General features: G+C 35.0%; 2 protein-coding genes across 8 annotated transcripts; one reads left to right on the top strand and one right to left on the bottom strand.

Moving 5' to 3' along the window:
* Positions 1–2,970: 2,970 nt before the first annotated feature.
* LOC137747620 (uncharacterized) lies at positions 2,971–7,960 on the bottom strand. Of its 7 annotated transcripts, XM_088679601.1 has the most exons (5): positions 7,762–7,931; positions 5,622–7,405; positions 3,965–4,069; positions 3,478–3,620; positions 2,971–3,310 (listed from the first exon to the last, which is right to left on the bottom strand). In XM_088679601.1, exon 2 carries the CDS (start codon positions 7,293–7,295, stop codon positions 5,988–5,990), a length of 1,308 nt encoding a protein of 435 aa, XP_088535727.1. In that variant the 5' UTR covers positions 7,296–7,405; positions 7,762–7,931; the 3' UTR covers positions 2,971–3,310; positions 3,478–3,620; positions 3,965–4,069; positions 5,622–5,987. The 7 variants fall into 7 exon arrangements, with proteins under 7 accessions (XP_088535727.1, XP_088535713.1, XP_088535725.1 ...); XM_088679587.1 differs by having other exon boundaries at positions 3,965–7,405; positions 7,762–7,960; XM_088679599.1 differs by lacking the exon at positions 3,965–4,069 and having other exon boundaries at positions 7,762–7,943.
* Positions 7,961–10,572: 2,612 nt separating this feature from the next.
* LOC137748115 (uncharacterized) lies at positions 10,573–16,161 on the top strand. Its single transcript, XM_068488200.2, has 6 exons — positions 10,573–10,792; positions 10,878–10,942; positions 12,269–14,689; positions 14,781–15,089; positions 15,178–15,283; positions 15,386–16,161. The coding sequence occupies exons 3-6, from the start codon at positions 12,423–12,425 to the stop codon at positions 16,076–16,078; spliced, it is 3,375 nt and encodes a 1,124-aa protein (XP_068344301.1). The 5' UTR covers positions 10,573–10,792; positions 10,878–10,942; positions 12,269–12,422; the 3' UTR covers positions 16,079–16,161.
* The last annotated feature ends 1,811 nt before the right edge of the window (positions 16,162–17,972 follow it).

The raw sequence follows: 17,972 nt of genomic DNA, 5'->3' as shown, positions 1-17,972 counted from the left end.
TAACGGTCTCCCTTTGTTTTTATTCTTCTTTTTAAATATATATGTAGTTTAATTTCTTTCATTAATTTCCACATGGTGTATTTTTATTGGTGCATATTGTTGACATGATGACATGTTAAATGCAAATTGGATGAAATATAATGGCATGGGTCAATTTATAGTTTTAAAAAGTTTAAGCCTTTAATTTATCAAAAAAAAAAAAAATAGTTTAGGGGTCCTTTCGAATTGAAGTGTTAGTTCAGAGGTAAAATGATAATTTACTCAACTTTAATTTAGTGAACAATAATTCAACCGTAAAACAATGGACACATTGCCCTAACTAGATGAAGATCAGATAAAAAGCTAGGGTGATTGGATTTAGTCCTAAAAGTAATTTTTACAATTACACGTCTATTAAGTAATAACTTTGGTATTGAAAGGCTTAAAATTAATGAGGAGAGAGAGAGAAAGAGAGAGAGAGAGTAATCAAAGGCTGGGGTGGCCACTGAAAACCCAATTGAATTGAAATATGATGACGATGATGTGTTGTGGGGTTGAGACTTGAAGATGGAGTTTCTTTGAGAGTTGGGTGGGAAAGAGGAAGTCAAACCCAACAAAGCTCAAAATCAACTTTCACAACGCCCGCATGCCTCATGATGTATGGTCACTCAACCTCCATCATTACATCTCATTAACTTCTCATCCACCAATTCAATTCCTTAATTTCTCTCCTTTTTTTTAATTACTATTTACATTTTGACTTCTTCTAATTTTATCGGATGTTTATCGGATGTTCCCGAAAAAACCTGTTAGTCTATTGGATACGGTAATTATAGATAACTGCTTGTTGGAGTAACAGGTAACCCAAGAGATGAAAAATAACGAAAATAAAAGGAAAACTTCACTCACCCATCTTCCGTCGTGTTCATATATTGAAGGGGTTATTTGCCACCCTCCATTGTTCGTCGGTAGGACAAAACATTTGGCTGCTTCGATGCATGCACTCATTCTATTTCCTGACAAACCAGACTTTGAAATTCGTGATATTTTTTTTGTTTTGTAGCTGGCTTAATGAGATATGTTTATACAATAATTTGAAATCAAGGAGACAAATCTTATCCATTGGGTCCGGTAGGAATGCTTGGTAGAGTCTGGTCACTTGTCAAGATTGAATTTCATAGAATTTGGAATGTTGCTATTACATAAAATAATATAAATATTTTTTGGTCGGTTTAGATAATTCTGAAACCGACTCCATATTCATAGACTTTTCTGCATCGTTTATAGTTATACATAAACACGAAGAAAATGAAAAGGAGGGAAGAAATGATTAATGAATAAAGATTGGAGGACAGGAGTTGCGCAAAGCAATGCAATTCTATCAAGGAATGATAATCATTGTCGATTTGTCTGGCAGTCAGCCCCCCATCGGAATTATCAGAATCATTGCATGCATCATAATCCGACCCACCTACTACTACTTGATGATGGGTAACTGTCATCCGTTAATAAATATAGGTCTCACAATCTCCTATTAACGGCTTACATTCAAAAACGTGTGTGGACAATTATCCAGTAACATTTAAGTACGTATTGACGCCTTATTCAATATTTAGTAAACAAACTTGATTGCTTTAGCCGTATTTATTGAGCTCGAGTAATTTAATCGAAGATTATTAGTTCATAAGCAAGAGAAAGGATAAATATTACGAAAATATACATACATATATATATATATATATATATATACACACATATATATTCTTTTTTTCAGTCCATTGATATCTTTCACATTAAGAGGAAAGCACGTTCAGCTAAACCACACAATAAGCAGCCTAATTTGGTATCGAATTTATTATTTGTCATCCACGATATTCGAACCTAAGACCTCTTACTTTTAAGTGAAGATGAATACCACCAGACCATAGTACTGAATGTCCTAGACATATTAGTCTGTTAATCCTTTCAAATGAGTTAAACTAGATAGGAGTTCAAACTGAGCATCAATCAACCAGACGTAACATGAAGAAAGTGAAGAATATGTCCCTTATTCAACTACAAAATCCCAATCAAAAGTCAAAAAAAAAATCCCCAAATTTGCTTTCCAAAGGTAATAACAGTTAATTAATTCGTGGCCGCGGATGCTTAGGAAAAAGTTATCTTCTATGTATAAAGTCAACATAAAAGATGAATAGTGTTTTTGGTGTCATCAAGCTTCAACAAAAAGATTTGGACAAAAATGCCCTCAAGAGAAAAAACTTCAAAAGGCATCCATCATAATGCAGGGGAATTTTTGTCGTCCAATGAATAGTGTTTTTTGGTGTCACAAGCTTCACAAAAAAAAATTGGACCAAAATGCACCTCAAACAAAAAACTTCAAAAGCAACCCAAAATAATGCGTCAAATGTGGTAGGGATATTTTCGTCATTTTAACAGTGTTTTTTTAATAACTAATTTCTTTTGTACATTCTTTTTAATAATTAGTTACTCACAATAAGCTTGCAATAATGTAATTCAATTATTTTTTTATTAAATATTATTTTTTTCTATTTTTAAACACGTTTAAAACATTTTAAGAGACGTGTAATGTTGATTATAAAAAAAGTATTTTGCATGCGGATAATAATGTGATTAAATTAATTGTTAAATGATTGTTTTTTTTTTTTTTTGAACGAACGATATTATCTACAATAAGGGGGTAATGGTGGGCTCAGCCTCATAATGAGCTAGCAATAATATGATTCAATCAATTGTTTATTAAAAATTATTTTCCCTATTCTTAATATAAATTCAATAGAAACCGATTTTATTATGTGAATTCAACTGTTTTAGTTGGTTTATGAAGGGTTTCTTCTAGCATGGTTTAAGATTATTCATTTATTTCGAATATTTAACTTTCCTTTTGTCAATTTACGCATATAAATACATTTAAAACGTGTAAGTCTTGCGTAGCACGTCGTGATTCAAAAAAATACCTTTTACACTCGTGTGAGCATGTGCATGAAGGCTAGTATAGATAATAATCTTGTACCAATATTGAAGGAGGAAGCGTTGAACATGTGTTCGATAGCCACCTCCCTCAACCAGTACCTTGACAAATCTGCTTCATATGTTTAGGCTCAGATAGATTTAGGCTTTTGCACGTGACTTTTATGCATTTGTCTACCAACCTTGTATACATCTCTTTTGAGAGGAATGAACTTGATTCAAACCTAATTAATCTTGAAAAATGTAAAACACAGCCCCACAATTACATGCAATGCAATCGCACCTTAATCTGAGTCAGCTGCAGTAGTTCGCGCCTTCAATTTCAACAGCAGCAATCACACTCCTGAAAGAGAAACATCCAAAGCTTTTTCGGAATTTTGCAATAATCAATTCTTTGAGTAACATAGCAAACTAGTACGCAAATGAGGTTAATGGAGCATAGTTACATCAAACTAACCGTTACAGGTTCAATTCTATATGATTTAAAGTTCACACAAAAAATGTCTTTACCAGAGAAGAATTAACCATGGTTTCCAACACTGGAATGCTTTGCATATTAAAACTCCACACCTGACCATGGCAGATCTATTTACCAGAGAAGAATTAACCATGGTTTCCAACACTGGCATGCTTTGCATATTAAACCTCCACACCTGACCATGGCAGATTTCTGTCCGAAGAAACCCTAGTGTTTTATAAATAAAATCATTCCACTTCAGAAACCTAAAAATTTTCAGTGGCAAATTTAACCCTTACGATTATAACCAGCTGCAATTCAAATGATAGCAAATACATGACAAGAAAAAGAAACTTGAGATATGCTAAACTGAGAATCCGGAAACCAAAACAGATTCCAAATTACCATATCTTTACTTAAGGCTGGTAAGCTCACATAAGAGGTTAACATCATGATTAGTAGTCAATGAGAAACATACCTGATACCTGAGACTATCTTAAATATAAAGAATACCTCTTTAAAATCCGATTGTATACCAACCATATCAACTCCATTAAACTTCTTTGTCTTCTATTTCCACATCCCTTCAAAGAATGCCACAAGGAGAACTATGATCGAGTCCAAGGCCATGATTAAGGCAAACACCTAAACCAACACAGATCTAAGGAGAACTGAACAACCAAGAGATAAGCAAAAGGCCAGACTAATTCATTGAAAAGAAGGTGCACCCTCATTAAATGTCACAATAAATATTGATATGGACGTTCTCTTTAAGTCCTCTTCATTTTCATCCTTACATAATCATGTTGATGCTTCCATTGTGTAACTTCTTCATTGTATAACTACTTTCAGTGATCTAAGAAAGAACTACTGCTAGGAGAAAGGAAGTGGAAGGAGATCATTTTCTAGCCAGAAACATTTATTTCTCATTCTAGGATACGGTAATGACTTTTCCTTGTAACAAGAAAAATAGACTGCTTTTAGCCGTGAATATCTGACACTTGTTTAAGTGATCACTAGCATATCCAAGGATATTTGTTTAAGTGATCACTAGCATATCCAAGGACAAATACTTGACCATGGTCACTGAAAACCACAATTTGCTCAATGCACTGTATCAGACATGCACAAAGAAAGAAACTTGATGTTCTATAAATGTAATTATGGCATCTTATGTATCACCAATACGCATAACTGAAGCTGGTGAGTCAAACAACAAAATGGATGATGGATGCCCTAATATGGAAGGAAGAAAATAAGGTACACTAACTCCAGCATCAACAAGGAATAAGGTCATAAAATAAAAGAGTGAGAAATCTACAAACCCGATGCCAGATCATCAAATATTAAAAACCACTCAGGATCTACTAGCATTTGAGGCTAAAATATGAGAAATTGTAAACTTTTGTTCCAAAGGAGGGATCGAACATTCAGAGTTTGGCAGCCCAAACTCATGCACCAAATATTGACCGAGTATTTTCATATGTATTATGAAAATTATACATACAAAAAGTAAAACTTAGACACCTACTGATAGAGACTTCCAACGTAACAACAATCAAGACCATAAGGGATGTGACCGACCACTAGCTGTTTCCATAAAAATAAAATTTCCATTTTGAGTGATAAGATTTTGCTATCTTGTCACATTTCTGCCATTTTAAAAGACATTAGAAGTAGGTTCTAACTGAAATCTTTCCCCTTAGAGCTAAATGTCAACATCCCACACAAACCTAATTGAAAAAATTGGCAATCCTGATCTTCTTCTTACCACTTGCATGTCAAAGGTATTTCAAGAAGTCAATGTTTAGCATTGAAAAATGTCATTGTATTATATTTATTTCTACTTCCAAGCTTAGAGGATTGGGGTGCCAAATGGTGAGAACTAAAATGATCTTATCTTAACACTTATCATCCAACCAAAAAAATACAATACGATTAATGGTGCCTAGTAACGAGTAACTTACTGCAGAATAATTGAAGGATCAAGTAAACTCAACCAAAGTAGAGTTGGTCAGCAAAAAATGCTTCAACCAGCCATTAGTTTTGGACTTGTCATAATAAAATGCAAGAAAATATCAGGTAAAAGAACTAGCAGCTGAAAGTTTCAAAAGCTAGTAGTGGTACATATATATTTACCAAGATATAAAGCACGTACAAGGATATAGAAACTAGAATGAGCATCTATAAGACTTACAAATATAGACTGCTCTTTGGCGTACAGAAAGGACCCTGTGCCATGGCATAACACCAGAAACAATCCTCAATACATCCTTTGAAAGTGGACAACACCGAAAGATTCTTCCATGGAAAGTTTAATTCTTGGAAAGAGGACAAAAAGGTGCTCTTACTGATAGCCCAGATGCCATACATCAAATTTCAGTATCTATTTACAGAATGAATTCAATAATGCTTTTAACAGCAGTCAGAACTTCATACACGGTTGCCAAACACAGCCATATGAAGAAAATTCTGATACCTTCAGCAAACAAAAAAGTTTGCAGTATAATGATTAGGAACCTTGTATTATTTTGATCTGTATCTCCAGGAAACAGCTTTTTGCTTATCTCAACCTTCTTCTTCTAGGTTCAGATGCATATGCATTGTTTGAATCAAAATCTATTTGATTAGTTCTTCTCCTAGAAGATGAGGGGAGCGATGCAAAATTTGTTTCTGATTCTGTTGTCTGGTCCACAATAACGGTCTCAGTTCTTATAAAGGAAGCAGAAGGGAGCGCATCAGAGTTGATTTCAGCAGCAGTATCAGAAGTCAGAGTTTCTGGTTGTATAACTGCAGCAATGCTGGAAGATGTATCTCCATTGTCAATATGTAAAGATTGATGATGGGTTCTTCTCACATGGTGACTAATACTATATTCCTCGAGATCCTCGACTAATCTTTCTGCCGAATCCATTGCAGTACTCAAAGCTGACGAAAGGGAAGATACTGAAGCAGCTCGTTGTAGTAATAATCTTGAAACTTGAAGGGAATCATGCTGGTTTTGGTTTCTCGCCTCAGTGGCAGGTGATGCCTGGGATGCATGATTCTGGCTGGGCACGAAACTAGTTCTTTCAGCCATGATTTGGGCACGGGAACTATCCCGTGACCGTCTTCTCTCCCTCATTGAACCAACTATGTTGCTAAGTTGCTGAATCCTTTCTTCAATCAAAGTAGAAGATGGGCCCCACCTAATGAGCTGTTGCCTCAAACCCTCAATCCTGTGTGCAGGGGGCCTAGGAGGGGCCTTTGAAACAGACTCCTTTGATTTGCGAGAACAGTTACCATCCCCATTCCCGTAAATTGGAATCAGACTTGTATCAGTGACTTCTCCTTCACACACGGGGCATTCCTTTGCATTTGAATCCGCATATGACAACTGATAGAAGCATGGCCAACAAAACAGATGACCGCAACATGTCAATATAGGATCTCTTGCCATGTCCAAGCATATATTACAATCAAAAAAGCTCCCAGTATGAGGCTCTGCCTTTTTCACAGGTGTATCCATCCCCAGTGCCTTGGCTATCAAATGCATGTTATCACCTCTGTTGGTTTTGCCCGATTCCACTGTTTCTCGGGAAGCTAGAGCATCGTCTCCACTCTGACTGTGTTCGTTTTGTGTATCAGAAGCAACAACTCCGGCAGTGATATTCACAATTTGAGGGGAAATTTGAGCTTGTCGCCACCTCGGACGCTGCGAAGCCCTGGAAGTGACTGCTTCTAGTTGTCTGATACGTTCTTCAATGCGTCCATGTGCAGTTTCAAGCTCATTGAGTATGTTATCTAATCCGATCACCGAATCAGGTGGTTGGTCTAAAGGCTCTTGGTTTAGATCCAAAATCATGATTTCTTCCCTTATATTGCTCCCCATCTCTATACAATTCCACCAAACCTATTCCTTTAGGAGCAAGAACCCAATTGAATCCAGAGCAATTTCAGTCACCCAGCTAGAGGAAATCAGCAAAAAACAAGGTTACCTTCCTGCCAAACATGCGAAAACAATGTCATTGAATTTGAAGGGGTATACTTCGTCACTTCAAATTCATTACAACTAAAACAAATTAAATTGAACATTTTATTCGATCCGCTACGTGTAATTTCCTTGAAAATTGAAAACTCAAACATCATCATTATTTTCTAATAAATTATGCTTTGACTCAGGAAAATTACAAGCCCGCGAAAGCTCAGGCAAACAACGCATCAAGAAGGAAAAAATTCTACTTGGCAGAAGATCAGATTTATGTACCTTTAAACATCATATATGATATATCGTCGTTAAACAGCGAGTACAGCCACGGAGAACAAATTAAATAGGGAAAGAAGAAAATAAGCTTTACCTATATGTATATGTATAGGATTGGCCCAGGAGCCAGCAGCCAGCAGCCAGCTGCTACTTTTATTTCTTCTTCTTTCTTTCTGCTTTCTTCTGTGTTGTATTTATGAGAGAGAGAGAGAGAGAGAGAGAGAGAGAGAGGCGCCAACGGCAGATAAGCGACTGGGAAAATACTGCCTTTGAGCCAAGCCAGTTCATATACGACATCTGCCGGGTGACCATAACTCTGTGTTCATCATGCCGTTAGCTTCCCACCGGGTCTGCCGGGATGCGGCCCAGATTCACTTGGGCCTGTCAATTTGTCTGGCTCAAACCTTGACATTGAGCCCAAATATATGCTTGCTGGGTGCTATCTTCATAAACCTCTATGCAAGATGTTTTATATTTTTTTCGCATACCCGTTAGAACATGTTAACAAATTAAATCGTTATTGGATCACCTATTTTGATAACTGATATGACATGTAAATGACACGAGGACGAGCTGTTTGCAAGGTTTAGACATTGAATTTTTGCATGACACATTAATCCGACGTGAAACGATACGAATCGTTAACAAGTTGGGTCGTTATCGGGTCACTTTTTAAAAACCCGTAAAGATAACAGGTATGACACGAACACGACAATACAACTTGTTTGCTAGGTCTCCATCTCCGTGAGGGGATGCACATATCCCTCCATTTGCCTATTATAACATATTTTGAGCATATAAACTTAGAACCATTCAATTTCTTAATCATCATTTGAAGATCACTCCTATAAAAAATCATTTAATCATCTAAACGTATCAAATCACTTGGTACCTACAATGTTGATTTGTTCTATACATTTCAATTACTAAATGATCTCTGATTTCGAAATGAAGATTAAGAAATTGAAACGGTGATAAACTCATTACCTGTGACATCCCACATCGCCCAGGGGAGTGATCCTTAAATGTATATTCCCATCTCTACCTAGCACGAGGCCTTTTGGGAGCTCACTGGCTTCAGGTTCTGTTGGAACTCCGAAGTTAAGCGAGAAGAGGCTAGAGCAATCCCATGATGGGTGACCCACTGGGAAGTTGCTCGTGAGTTCCCAAAAACAAAACCGTGAGGGAATGGTAAGCCCAAAGCGGACAATATCGTGCTACGGTGGTGGAGCGGGCCCGGGAAGTGGTCCCCCCCCGGCCCGGGATGTGACAATTCACCCCCCCTAGGGGCCCGACGTCCTCGTCGGCACACTTCCGGCCAGGGATTGGCTCTGATACCAAATTGTCACATCCCGGGCCGGGGGGGGGACCACTTCCCGGACCCGCTCCACCACCGTAGCACGATATTGTCCGCTTTGGGCTTACCATTCCCTCACGGTTTTGTTTTTGGGAACTCACGAGCAACTTCCCAGTGGGTCACCCATCATGGGATTGCTCTAGCCTCTTCTCGCTTAACTTCGGAGTTCCAACGGAACCCGAAGCCAGTGAGCTCCCAAAAGGCCTCGTGCTAGGTAGAGATGGGAATATACATTTAAGGATCACTCCCCTGTGCGATGTGGGATGTCACATTACCCCTATGAAAATAATGTATATTTAATGTACAAATTTTATAATGGAAACCGTTTAATATCTTAATTTTCATTTAAAGATCGCCTTTATAAAAAAAGCTATTTGAAACAAAGATCCACAACAATCTTCCAAATATATTAAATAAATCAACAGTATAAGATTTAGAATTTATAATAGGATTTTTCTTCTTTTGTCGTGCTTCGATTTGTTAACAACTATGGGCAAATCAGAAAACAAAACAATTTTGTAACAAATATATAATACAGTGCAAATATTGAATCGAACCAAGCTAGTTTTGCAGCTTGTACGATTACAATAAGAAATGATTATTATCTTTTAAGAAAAAATGACTTGTTATTTGCTGCAAGACAAAGACATAACATTTATAATCGTCAAAAGAAGCCGAGACCGCTAAAAAAGTCAATGGATCCTAATGACGAGAGATCAATACTAGCACCAGCAGTGCTGCTTCCGAAATCAGTAATATTCGTATCAACACCGAAACCATTGCCACCAAATCCACCGCCGCCGAGTATTTGTTGAATCAGCTGTGTCTGATCTCCTAGACCCTGACCAGAGGAACCACCAAATGCACCGCCACTGGTTATTTGTGGAATAAGCTGTGCCTGATTTCCCAAACCTGGATTGGATCCACTGCCACCACTGGCTATTTGTTGAATAAGCTGTACCTGATTCTCCAAACCCTGATTAAACGAATCACCAAATCCAGCGCCACCGAGTATATGCTGCATCATCCGTGTCTGACTTTGAAGTGCTTGGTTGAAAATAGCATTTCCCAGCAGCCCAGTACTATTATTCATATTTGGCGCATGGTTTTGAAACTGACGAGTACTAGTACTTGTTGGGAAATACTGGGTTCCAACAGCAGCAGCAGCTTGCGCATGCGCTGCTTGAGTTTGTTGAACTGGAGGAGCACTACTACAAAAGGACCTAATAGTGTCACTTCTTGCGTCGCTTTAATATTATATAGTGGCGAAAAAGAGATTTGCGACACTCAGTGAAGATGACGTCGTATTTAGTGTCGCTTATAAGCGTCATAAAATTTCTATGTCGCTTTTAAACCGACGTAAAAATTTAGTGTCGCTTATAATCGACATATATTTTAATATTTTTAAGCAATGGCGTCGCTTTAAATAAAATAGTGTCGCTTTTAAGCGACATAAACTATTAGTGTCGCTTCTAGGCGACACTAATTCTTGTTTTTAATATTTTAAATCTTGCGTCGGTTTTGAGCGACATATATTTTGAAAACCAGTGTCGGTTGTAAGCGACACATTGTTGCTCTTTATACCCTCTCCCCCGTGTTTTCTTTTTCTTCTCTTGCACTTTTCTTATTCGTTCTTCCAATTTTTACAAAGTCTCCCGTGTTCCTCTTTCAGCTATCTCCTTTGGTTTGCAAACTTCATTTGTTCCTCTGTTCTCTCTTTCAGCTTTCTCCTTTGGTTTTCAAAATTCATTTGTTCCTCTTCACAACAGTAAGTTTTTCTTGCTTATAATATTTTTATTTTCACAACAGTAAGTTTTTCTTGTTTAATTTTTAGTTACAATTTATTTTTGTAGGAAAGTTATTGGAGTTGGTTGAGTACATAAAGAATTGTTGACGTCGAAATTCTTCAACAAATCAGGTTTGTATCCCTAACTTCTTTAATTTTTAAATTGTATAATACACAAGTTTATTTATTTAAAAATTATAATTTAAGCAATTAGATAAAATTCTACTATTTTTGTTAAATTAATAAAAATTTAGTCGAATTAATTAATTTTGTCACTCTAATTGTTATTTTAATTTGTTGTTATTTTGATAATTTTTTGTTGTTATTTACTAGAATGAATTAGATGAACATAATTTGAATTGTTATGAGAAAATGGAATGAATAATATTTATAAGCATTTATGTTAAATTAACAATATTAAATATAACATAAACTTATAATATTGAGTAATATAAGAATATATTATGTTAATTTTTTTTTTTGCACTCTAAGTGTTATTTTAATTTGGTGTTATTTTGATAATATTTTGTTGTTATTTACTAGAATGGATTAGATGAACATAATTTGAATTGTTATGAGAAAATGGAATGAATAATATTTATAAGCATTTATGTTAAATTAACAATATTAAATATAACATAAACTTATAATATTGAGTAATATAAGAATACAATATGTTAATTTTTTTTTTTTTGCACTCTAATTGTTATTTTAATTTGTTGTTATTTTGATAATTTTTTGTTGTTATTTACTAGAATGGATTAGATGAACATAATTTGAATTGGTATGAGAAGATGGAATGAATAATATTTATAAGCATTTATGTTAAATTAACAATATTAAATATAACATAAACTTATAATATTGAGTAATATAAGAATATATTATGTTAATTTTTTTTTTTTTTTTGCACTCTAATTGTTATTTTAATTTGTTGTTATTTTGATAATTTTTTGTTGTTATTTACTAGAATGGATTAGATGAACATAATTTGAATTGTTATGAGAAGATGGAATGAATAATATTTATATGCATTTATGTTAAATTAACAATATTAAATATAACATAAACTTATAATATTGAGTAATATTATAATATATTATGTTATTTTTTTTTTATTTTTTTGCACTCTAATAAGAATATAAGCTAAACTTATAATATTTAGGAATATAAAAATATAAGAATATAACCTTTCATAAGAATATAACCTAAACTTATAATATAAGAATATCCTTTCATATAAGAATATAACCTTTCATATAAGAATATAACCTAAACTTATAATATTTAGGAATATAAGAATATATTAATTAATTTTTTTTGCACTCTAATTGTTATTTGAATTTGTTGTTATTTTGATAAGTTTGATACTTTTGGTTGTTATTTATTAGAATGGATTAGATGAGCATAATTTTGACAACTTTTTGTTGTTATTTTAATTTGCTTTTACTATAATAGGTGTTGAAAATTAAAAGATTGCAATCGTGATAGAGTTCGAGGGGTGAAAGATAGAAATTGAAAATTTTGATAGTTATGCCTACATGATAGGGATTGAAAGATTGTAGGCATCTTAGTGTCAACATAATATTTTACCTTCGTAAAGTGGTAAAATATGGACAAGAGTTGGTTGACAATACCCCGAAATTTTGAAGCGTATACAACTGGAATTAATTTGTTTTTGGATCAAGCAGTTGCAAATGGTGTTGGTCCTGATAAGTTTAGATGTCCTTGCAAAAGATGTTGTAATCGATATTCTTTTGTTAGGAACACCATTGTTGAACATCTCATATTGTATGATATGGATAAAGATTATAAAAACGCTTGTTGGCGACATCATGGCGAGCAAAACATTGGAGAGCAAAATGTGGGAATTGGAGAAGAAGAAACAGGAGATGAGGTGATTGGCATGCATGATTTTCTTAATGATGTATTTGTCCAACCATTAACAGAAGAAGGTGTTGGGCCATCTACTGAACCCCCTATTGGGGAAGGGCGTCCAGAAGAGGTGCAGACTTTTTTTAAGTTGCTTGAAGAGGCAGATCAAGATTTGTGGCCAGGTTGTAAGGAGTTTAAGAAATTGGAAGCAGTTGTAAGATTGTATCAGATCAAGTGTTTAGCGGGAATGCCTGACGAGATCTTCACCACTTTACTGGAGTTAATTAAAAGAATGTTGCCTGAAGGGGATTGTTTGCCTGAATCCTGTTATAAAGCAAAAAAACTTATAAATGACTTGGGGCTGTCGTATGTGAAAATTGATGCATGTCCCAATGATTGCATGATCTATTGGAAAGATACTTCAGATTTGACCGTGTGCTCAGTTTGTGGTAAATCAAGATATAAAATTACCAATGCAGAGGATAGCTCGAGGAAAAAGGTCGCAGCTAAGGTTATGTGGTATTTTCCTTTAAAACCACGATTGCAACGCTTTTTTATGTCGAAGCATATGGCTGAACATATGAGATGGCATGCAACTGAATGTCCTAAGGATGAGTTTATGAGACATCCTTCAGATTCTCCCGCATGGAAGCATTTGGATAATTTATATCCGGATTTTGCGTCAGAAATTCGAAATGTCCGATTAGGGTTAGCCAGTGATGGATTTAATCCTTTTGGGAAAATGAGGAATGATCATAGCACATGGCCTGTGGTGCTTTCTGTTTATAATTTGCCACCTTGGATGTGCATGAAGCAACCAAATTTGTTATTGTCTTTGTTAATACCAGGACCGCGCAGTCCTGGTAAAGAGATTGATGTATACATGCGTCCATTGATTGACGAGCTGAATGAGTTGTGGGAGGTGGGCATTCCCACTTATGATGCGTTTTCCAACCAAAGTTTTACGATGAAGGCTGCCGTGTTATGGACCATAAGTGATTTTCCGGCTTATGGAATGTTGTCAGGATGGAGTACACATGGTTATAAAGCTTGTCCACATTGCATGCATGATAAAGAATCTATTTACTTGCCAGCGAGTCGCAAGATTTGTTATATGGGGCATCGACGATTTCTTGAAGATAATCATAGGTTTCGAAGGCAAACCATCACTTTTAATGGTCGTCGAGAGCATCGTACTGCACCAAGGCAGTGGACTGGTTTACAATGTCTCGAAGAACTTTCTACATTGAGATTTACTTTTGGAAAACCAAACAAGGATGCTTCAGTTGGGCAACGCAGAAGAAGAGCTTTGAGCAGTACAAGTAGTAACAGTCAGTGGAAGAAGAAATCGATTTTTTATGAACTACCTTATTGGAGGCATCTCTTGATTAGACACAATCTTGATGTTATGCATATCGAGAAGAATATATGTGACAGTGTGGTAGGAACATTGCTAGATATAGAAAAGTCTAAAGATGGATTGGCGGCACGTGCAGATCTTGAATTCTTGAACATAAGACATAGTCAACACCCACGTAGAGAAGGAAATAGAACATTTCGACCTCCAGCATTGTTCACATTGAAAAGAGAAGAAAAAACTGCGTTTTGTAAAGTATTGTCTACTATTCGGGTCCCAGATGGATATTCATCAAATCTGTCACGATGTGTGCACGTGAATGAACGAAAAATACATGGGTTGAAAAGTCATGATTGCCATGTTTTAATGCAGCAGTTACTCCCGCTTGCAATACGCCCGGTTTTGCCTAAAGCTGTTACTATGGTTTTATTAGAGTTGAGTGCAATTTTCAGACAGTTATGTAGTAAGAAGGAGTCTGAGGAAGGATTTAAGCAACTGAATTCAAGAATTGCCTTGACATTATGTCAACTTGAGAAAATATTCCCTCCTGCATTTTTTGATATAATGGTGCACCTCCCAGTTCACTTGGCAGATGAAGCAGCGCTTGCAGGCCCTGTTCAATATAGATGGATGTATCCAATTGAACGGTAATGAATAAATTTTTATAATTTTTTTACAATTGTAGTCATAACTTTAATTAATAATTATAATAATTTGTATTTCGTTTTATAATTGTAGGTATTTGCAAACACTGAAGCGCTATGTTCGTAATAAGGGTCGTCCTGAAGGTTCTATTGCTGAAGCATATTTGGTGGATGAGTGCTTGTCATTTTGTTCCATGTATCTTAGAGACGTTGAGTCTCGTCGTACCCGTAGAGGCCGAAATGAAGATGGGATTGGACGTGGAGTATCTGGTGGGTTATCAATTTTTGACTCGAAAGGATGTTATATGGGTTCAGGAGAAAATGTGGAGCTCAATCTAAATGTTCTTGATCAGTGCCATAGATACATTCTAAATAATTGTGATGAAGTTAGCCCATTTAGAAGGTAAGAATGTTTAATCATACGTCGAAATGTTTTATTGGTTTTCTTAACTTTGAAAAAATAATTATCTAAATTGGACATAATTGTGTAGGCAACATGAAGAATTCTTGAAAACTAAATATCGTCGAGAAAGGTTAACTATGCGACAAATTAAAGAGCTAAGCAAGAAAGAATTTCCAGAATGGTTCAAGCAACATGTGAGTTGATATAATAATCATATTATTTATTTATTGTTTTGCATTTTAATTATAACATGTTTATAGTTATTTTGTCAATATTTATCTTCATACTTATTACAGATGAATTCAAGATATGATGCTAATGACACATTGATATCTCAAGACTTGCATTGGCTAGCTAATTATCCTAGTAGGGTTGTGAGCAGATACAAAAGTCACATTGTTCATGGATTTAGATTTCGTATAAAATCTGTGGATGATAAGCATAAGAATCAAAACTGTGGTGTCTTTGTACCTGCAAATGTTCCTGGAGCAATTGGGCAAGTAAATTGTTATGGCAGAGTTGTAGATATGTTTGAGGTCAAATATTGTGGTCCTACTGAAGCAGGAGATAGGGGTCGAGCTGTGATGTTATTTAAGTGCGAATGGGTTAATAGTGAAAGTCCACGAGGAATGAAGACTGATCAATATGGATTTACTATGGTGAATTTCAATCAATTGGGATTTAAAGAGGATCCTTTCATACTAGCATCACAAGCATTACAGGCATTTTACGTGGAGGACACGATTGAAAAAGATTGGCACGTAGTTGTTCGAACTCAGCCAAGAGATTTATTTGACGTATTAGAGGATAGTGATGCTATTGATGATTATGACACGCCGAACTTGGATGATCGAATTCTTGATAATGAAAATTTTCATACAAGGGTTGGCGTGGAAGAGACTCCCTTTCTTGAATCATTAGCGTTGCCTACCGGGTTCGTTAATCATGCCAATACCGACGAAGAGCTAACAGATGATGACAGGGAATAAATATATTAATTATTTTTTGTATTAATTAGACTTTGTTTTATTTTGTATGCTATGATATTGTATTATAAAATTATATTTCTGTTTTTTTTTTTTTTTTTTCCTTGACATTCTGTCGCTTTTAACCGACGGCATTTTTCAGGTATGTCAGAATTGGCGTCGGTTTTAACCGACGCAACCCCAGCCTATTTCGACGCAATGTTAAGCTTAGGACATGTGTGTCAGACTTGGCGTCGGTTTTAACCGACGCAACCGTAGCCTATTTCGACGCAATGTTAAGCTTAGGACATGTGTGTCAGACTTGGCGTCGGTTTTAACCGACGCAACCCTAGCCTATTTCGACGCAATATGAGACTATTTCGACGCAAGATACTTGTTGTCAATCATATGCATTACCCCTAATAATAATAATTATATATAATTATTTTTTATTATTTGCAGTTTTATAGCCTAAATATTAATAATTATATATTAATTTAATTGTTTTACACCCCTAAAAACAATAATAATTATATATTAATTTAACTGTTTTACACCCCTATACGAATGCAATGAATGTTTTACACCCTAATAATAATAATTATATATAATTATTTTTTATTATTTGTAGTTTTATACTAATTATAATAATTATAAACTCTAAGTGTTAGCCAATCTATCGTTTTACGAATTCTCCAAAACTAATTTCAACGATCCAAACCGTCAAAATTGTTTGTATATGCTTGGAGATCACATCAGCAAAAAATCACAAAAAAAAAACATTCAGAGATCAAGTAACGGGACAAAGCTTTTCGACGGTTATAAACGAAAAATCACGATTTAACGGTTATTTTAACTCCGATTTAGATGATTTTTTATAACTACACTCCTTGACCCTATATGAATACAATGAATGAATTCGATCTTCAATTTAAAATATTTACACAAGTGGATACCACAAAATCTTACGTTATACTTAATGAAAGTATAAATAAACTCTAAGTGTTAGCCAATCTATCGTTTTACGAATTCTCCAAAACTAATTTCAACGATCCAAACCGTCAAAATTGTTTGTATATGCTTGGAGATCACATCAGCAAAAAATCACAAAAAAAAAACATTCAGAGATCAAGTAACGGGACAAAGCTTTTCGACGGTTATAAACGAAAAATCACGATTTAACGGTTATTTTAACTCCGATTTAGATGATTTTTTATAACTACACTCCTTGACCCTATATGAATACAATGAATGAATTCGATCTTCAATTTAAAATATTTACACAAGTGGATACCACAAAATCTTACGTTATACTTAATGAAAGTATAAATAAACTCTAAGTGTTAGCCAATCTATCGTTTTACGAATTCTCCAAAACTAATTTCAACGATCCAAACCGTCAAAATTGTTTGTATATGCTTGGAGATCACATCAGCAAAAAATCACAAAAAAAAAACATTCAGAGATCAAGTAACGGGACAAAGCTTTTCGACGGTTATAAACGAAAAATCACGATTTAACGGTTATTTTAACTCCGATTTAGATGATTTTTTATAACTACACTCCTTGACCCTATATGAATACAATGAATGAATTCGATCTTCAATTTAAAATATTTACACAAGTGGATACCACAAAATCTTACGTTATACTTAATGAAAGTATAAATAAACTCTAAGTGTTAGCCAATCTATCGTTTTACGAATTCTCCAAAACTAATTTCAACGATCCAAACCGTCAAAATTGTTTGTATATGCTTGGAGATCACATCAGCAAAAAATCACAAAAAAAAAACATTCAGAGATCAAGTAACGGGACAAAGCTTTTCGACGGTTATAAACGAAAAATCACGAGTTAACGGTTATTTTAACTCCGATTTAGATGATTTTTTATAACTACACTCCTTGACCCTATATGA

Source organism: Pyrus communis, chromosome 2 (genome assembly GCF_041283825.1).
Source record: "Pyrus communis isolate YQ-2024b chromosome 2, ASM4128382v1, whole genome shotgun sequence".
Classification (NCBI taxonomy): domain Eukaryota; kingdom Viridiplantae; phylum Streptophyta; class Magnoliopsida; order Rosales; family Rosaceae; genus Pyrus; species Pyrus communis.
Note: the sequence above shows the minus strand (reverse complement) of the source record. Positions and strands in the feature narration are given on the sequence as shown.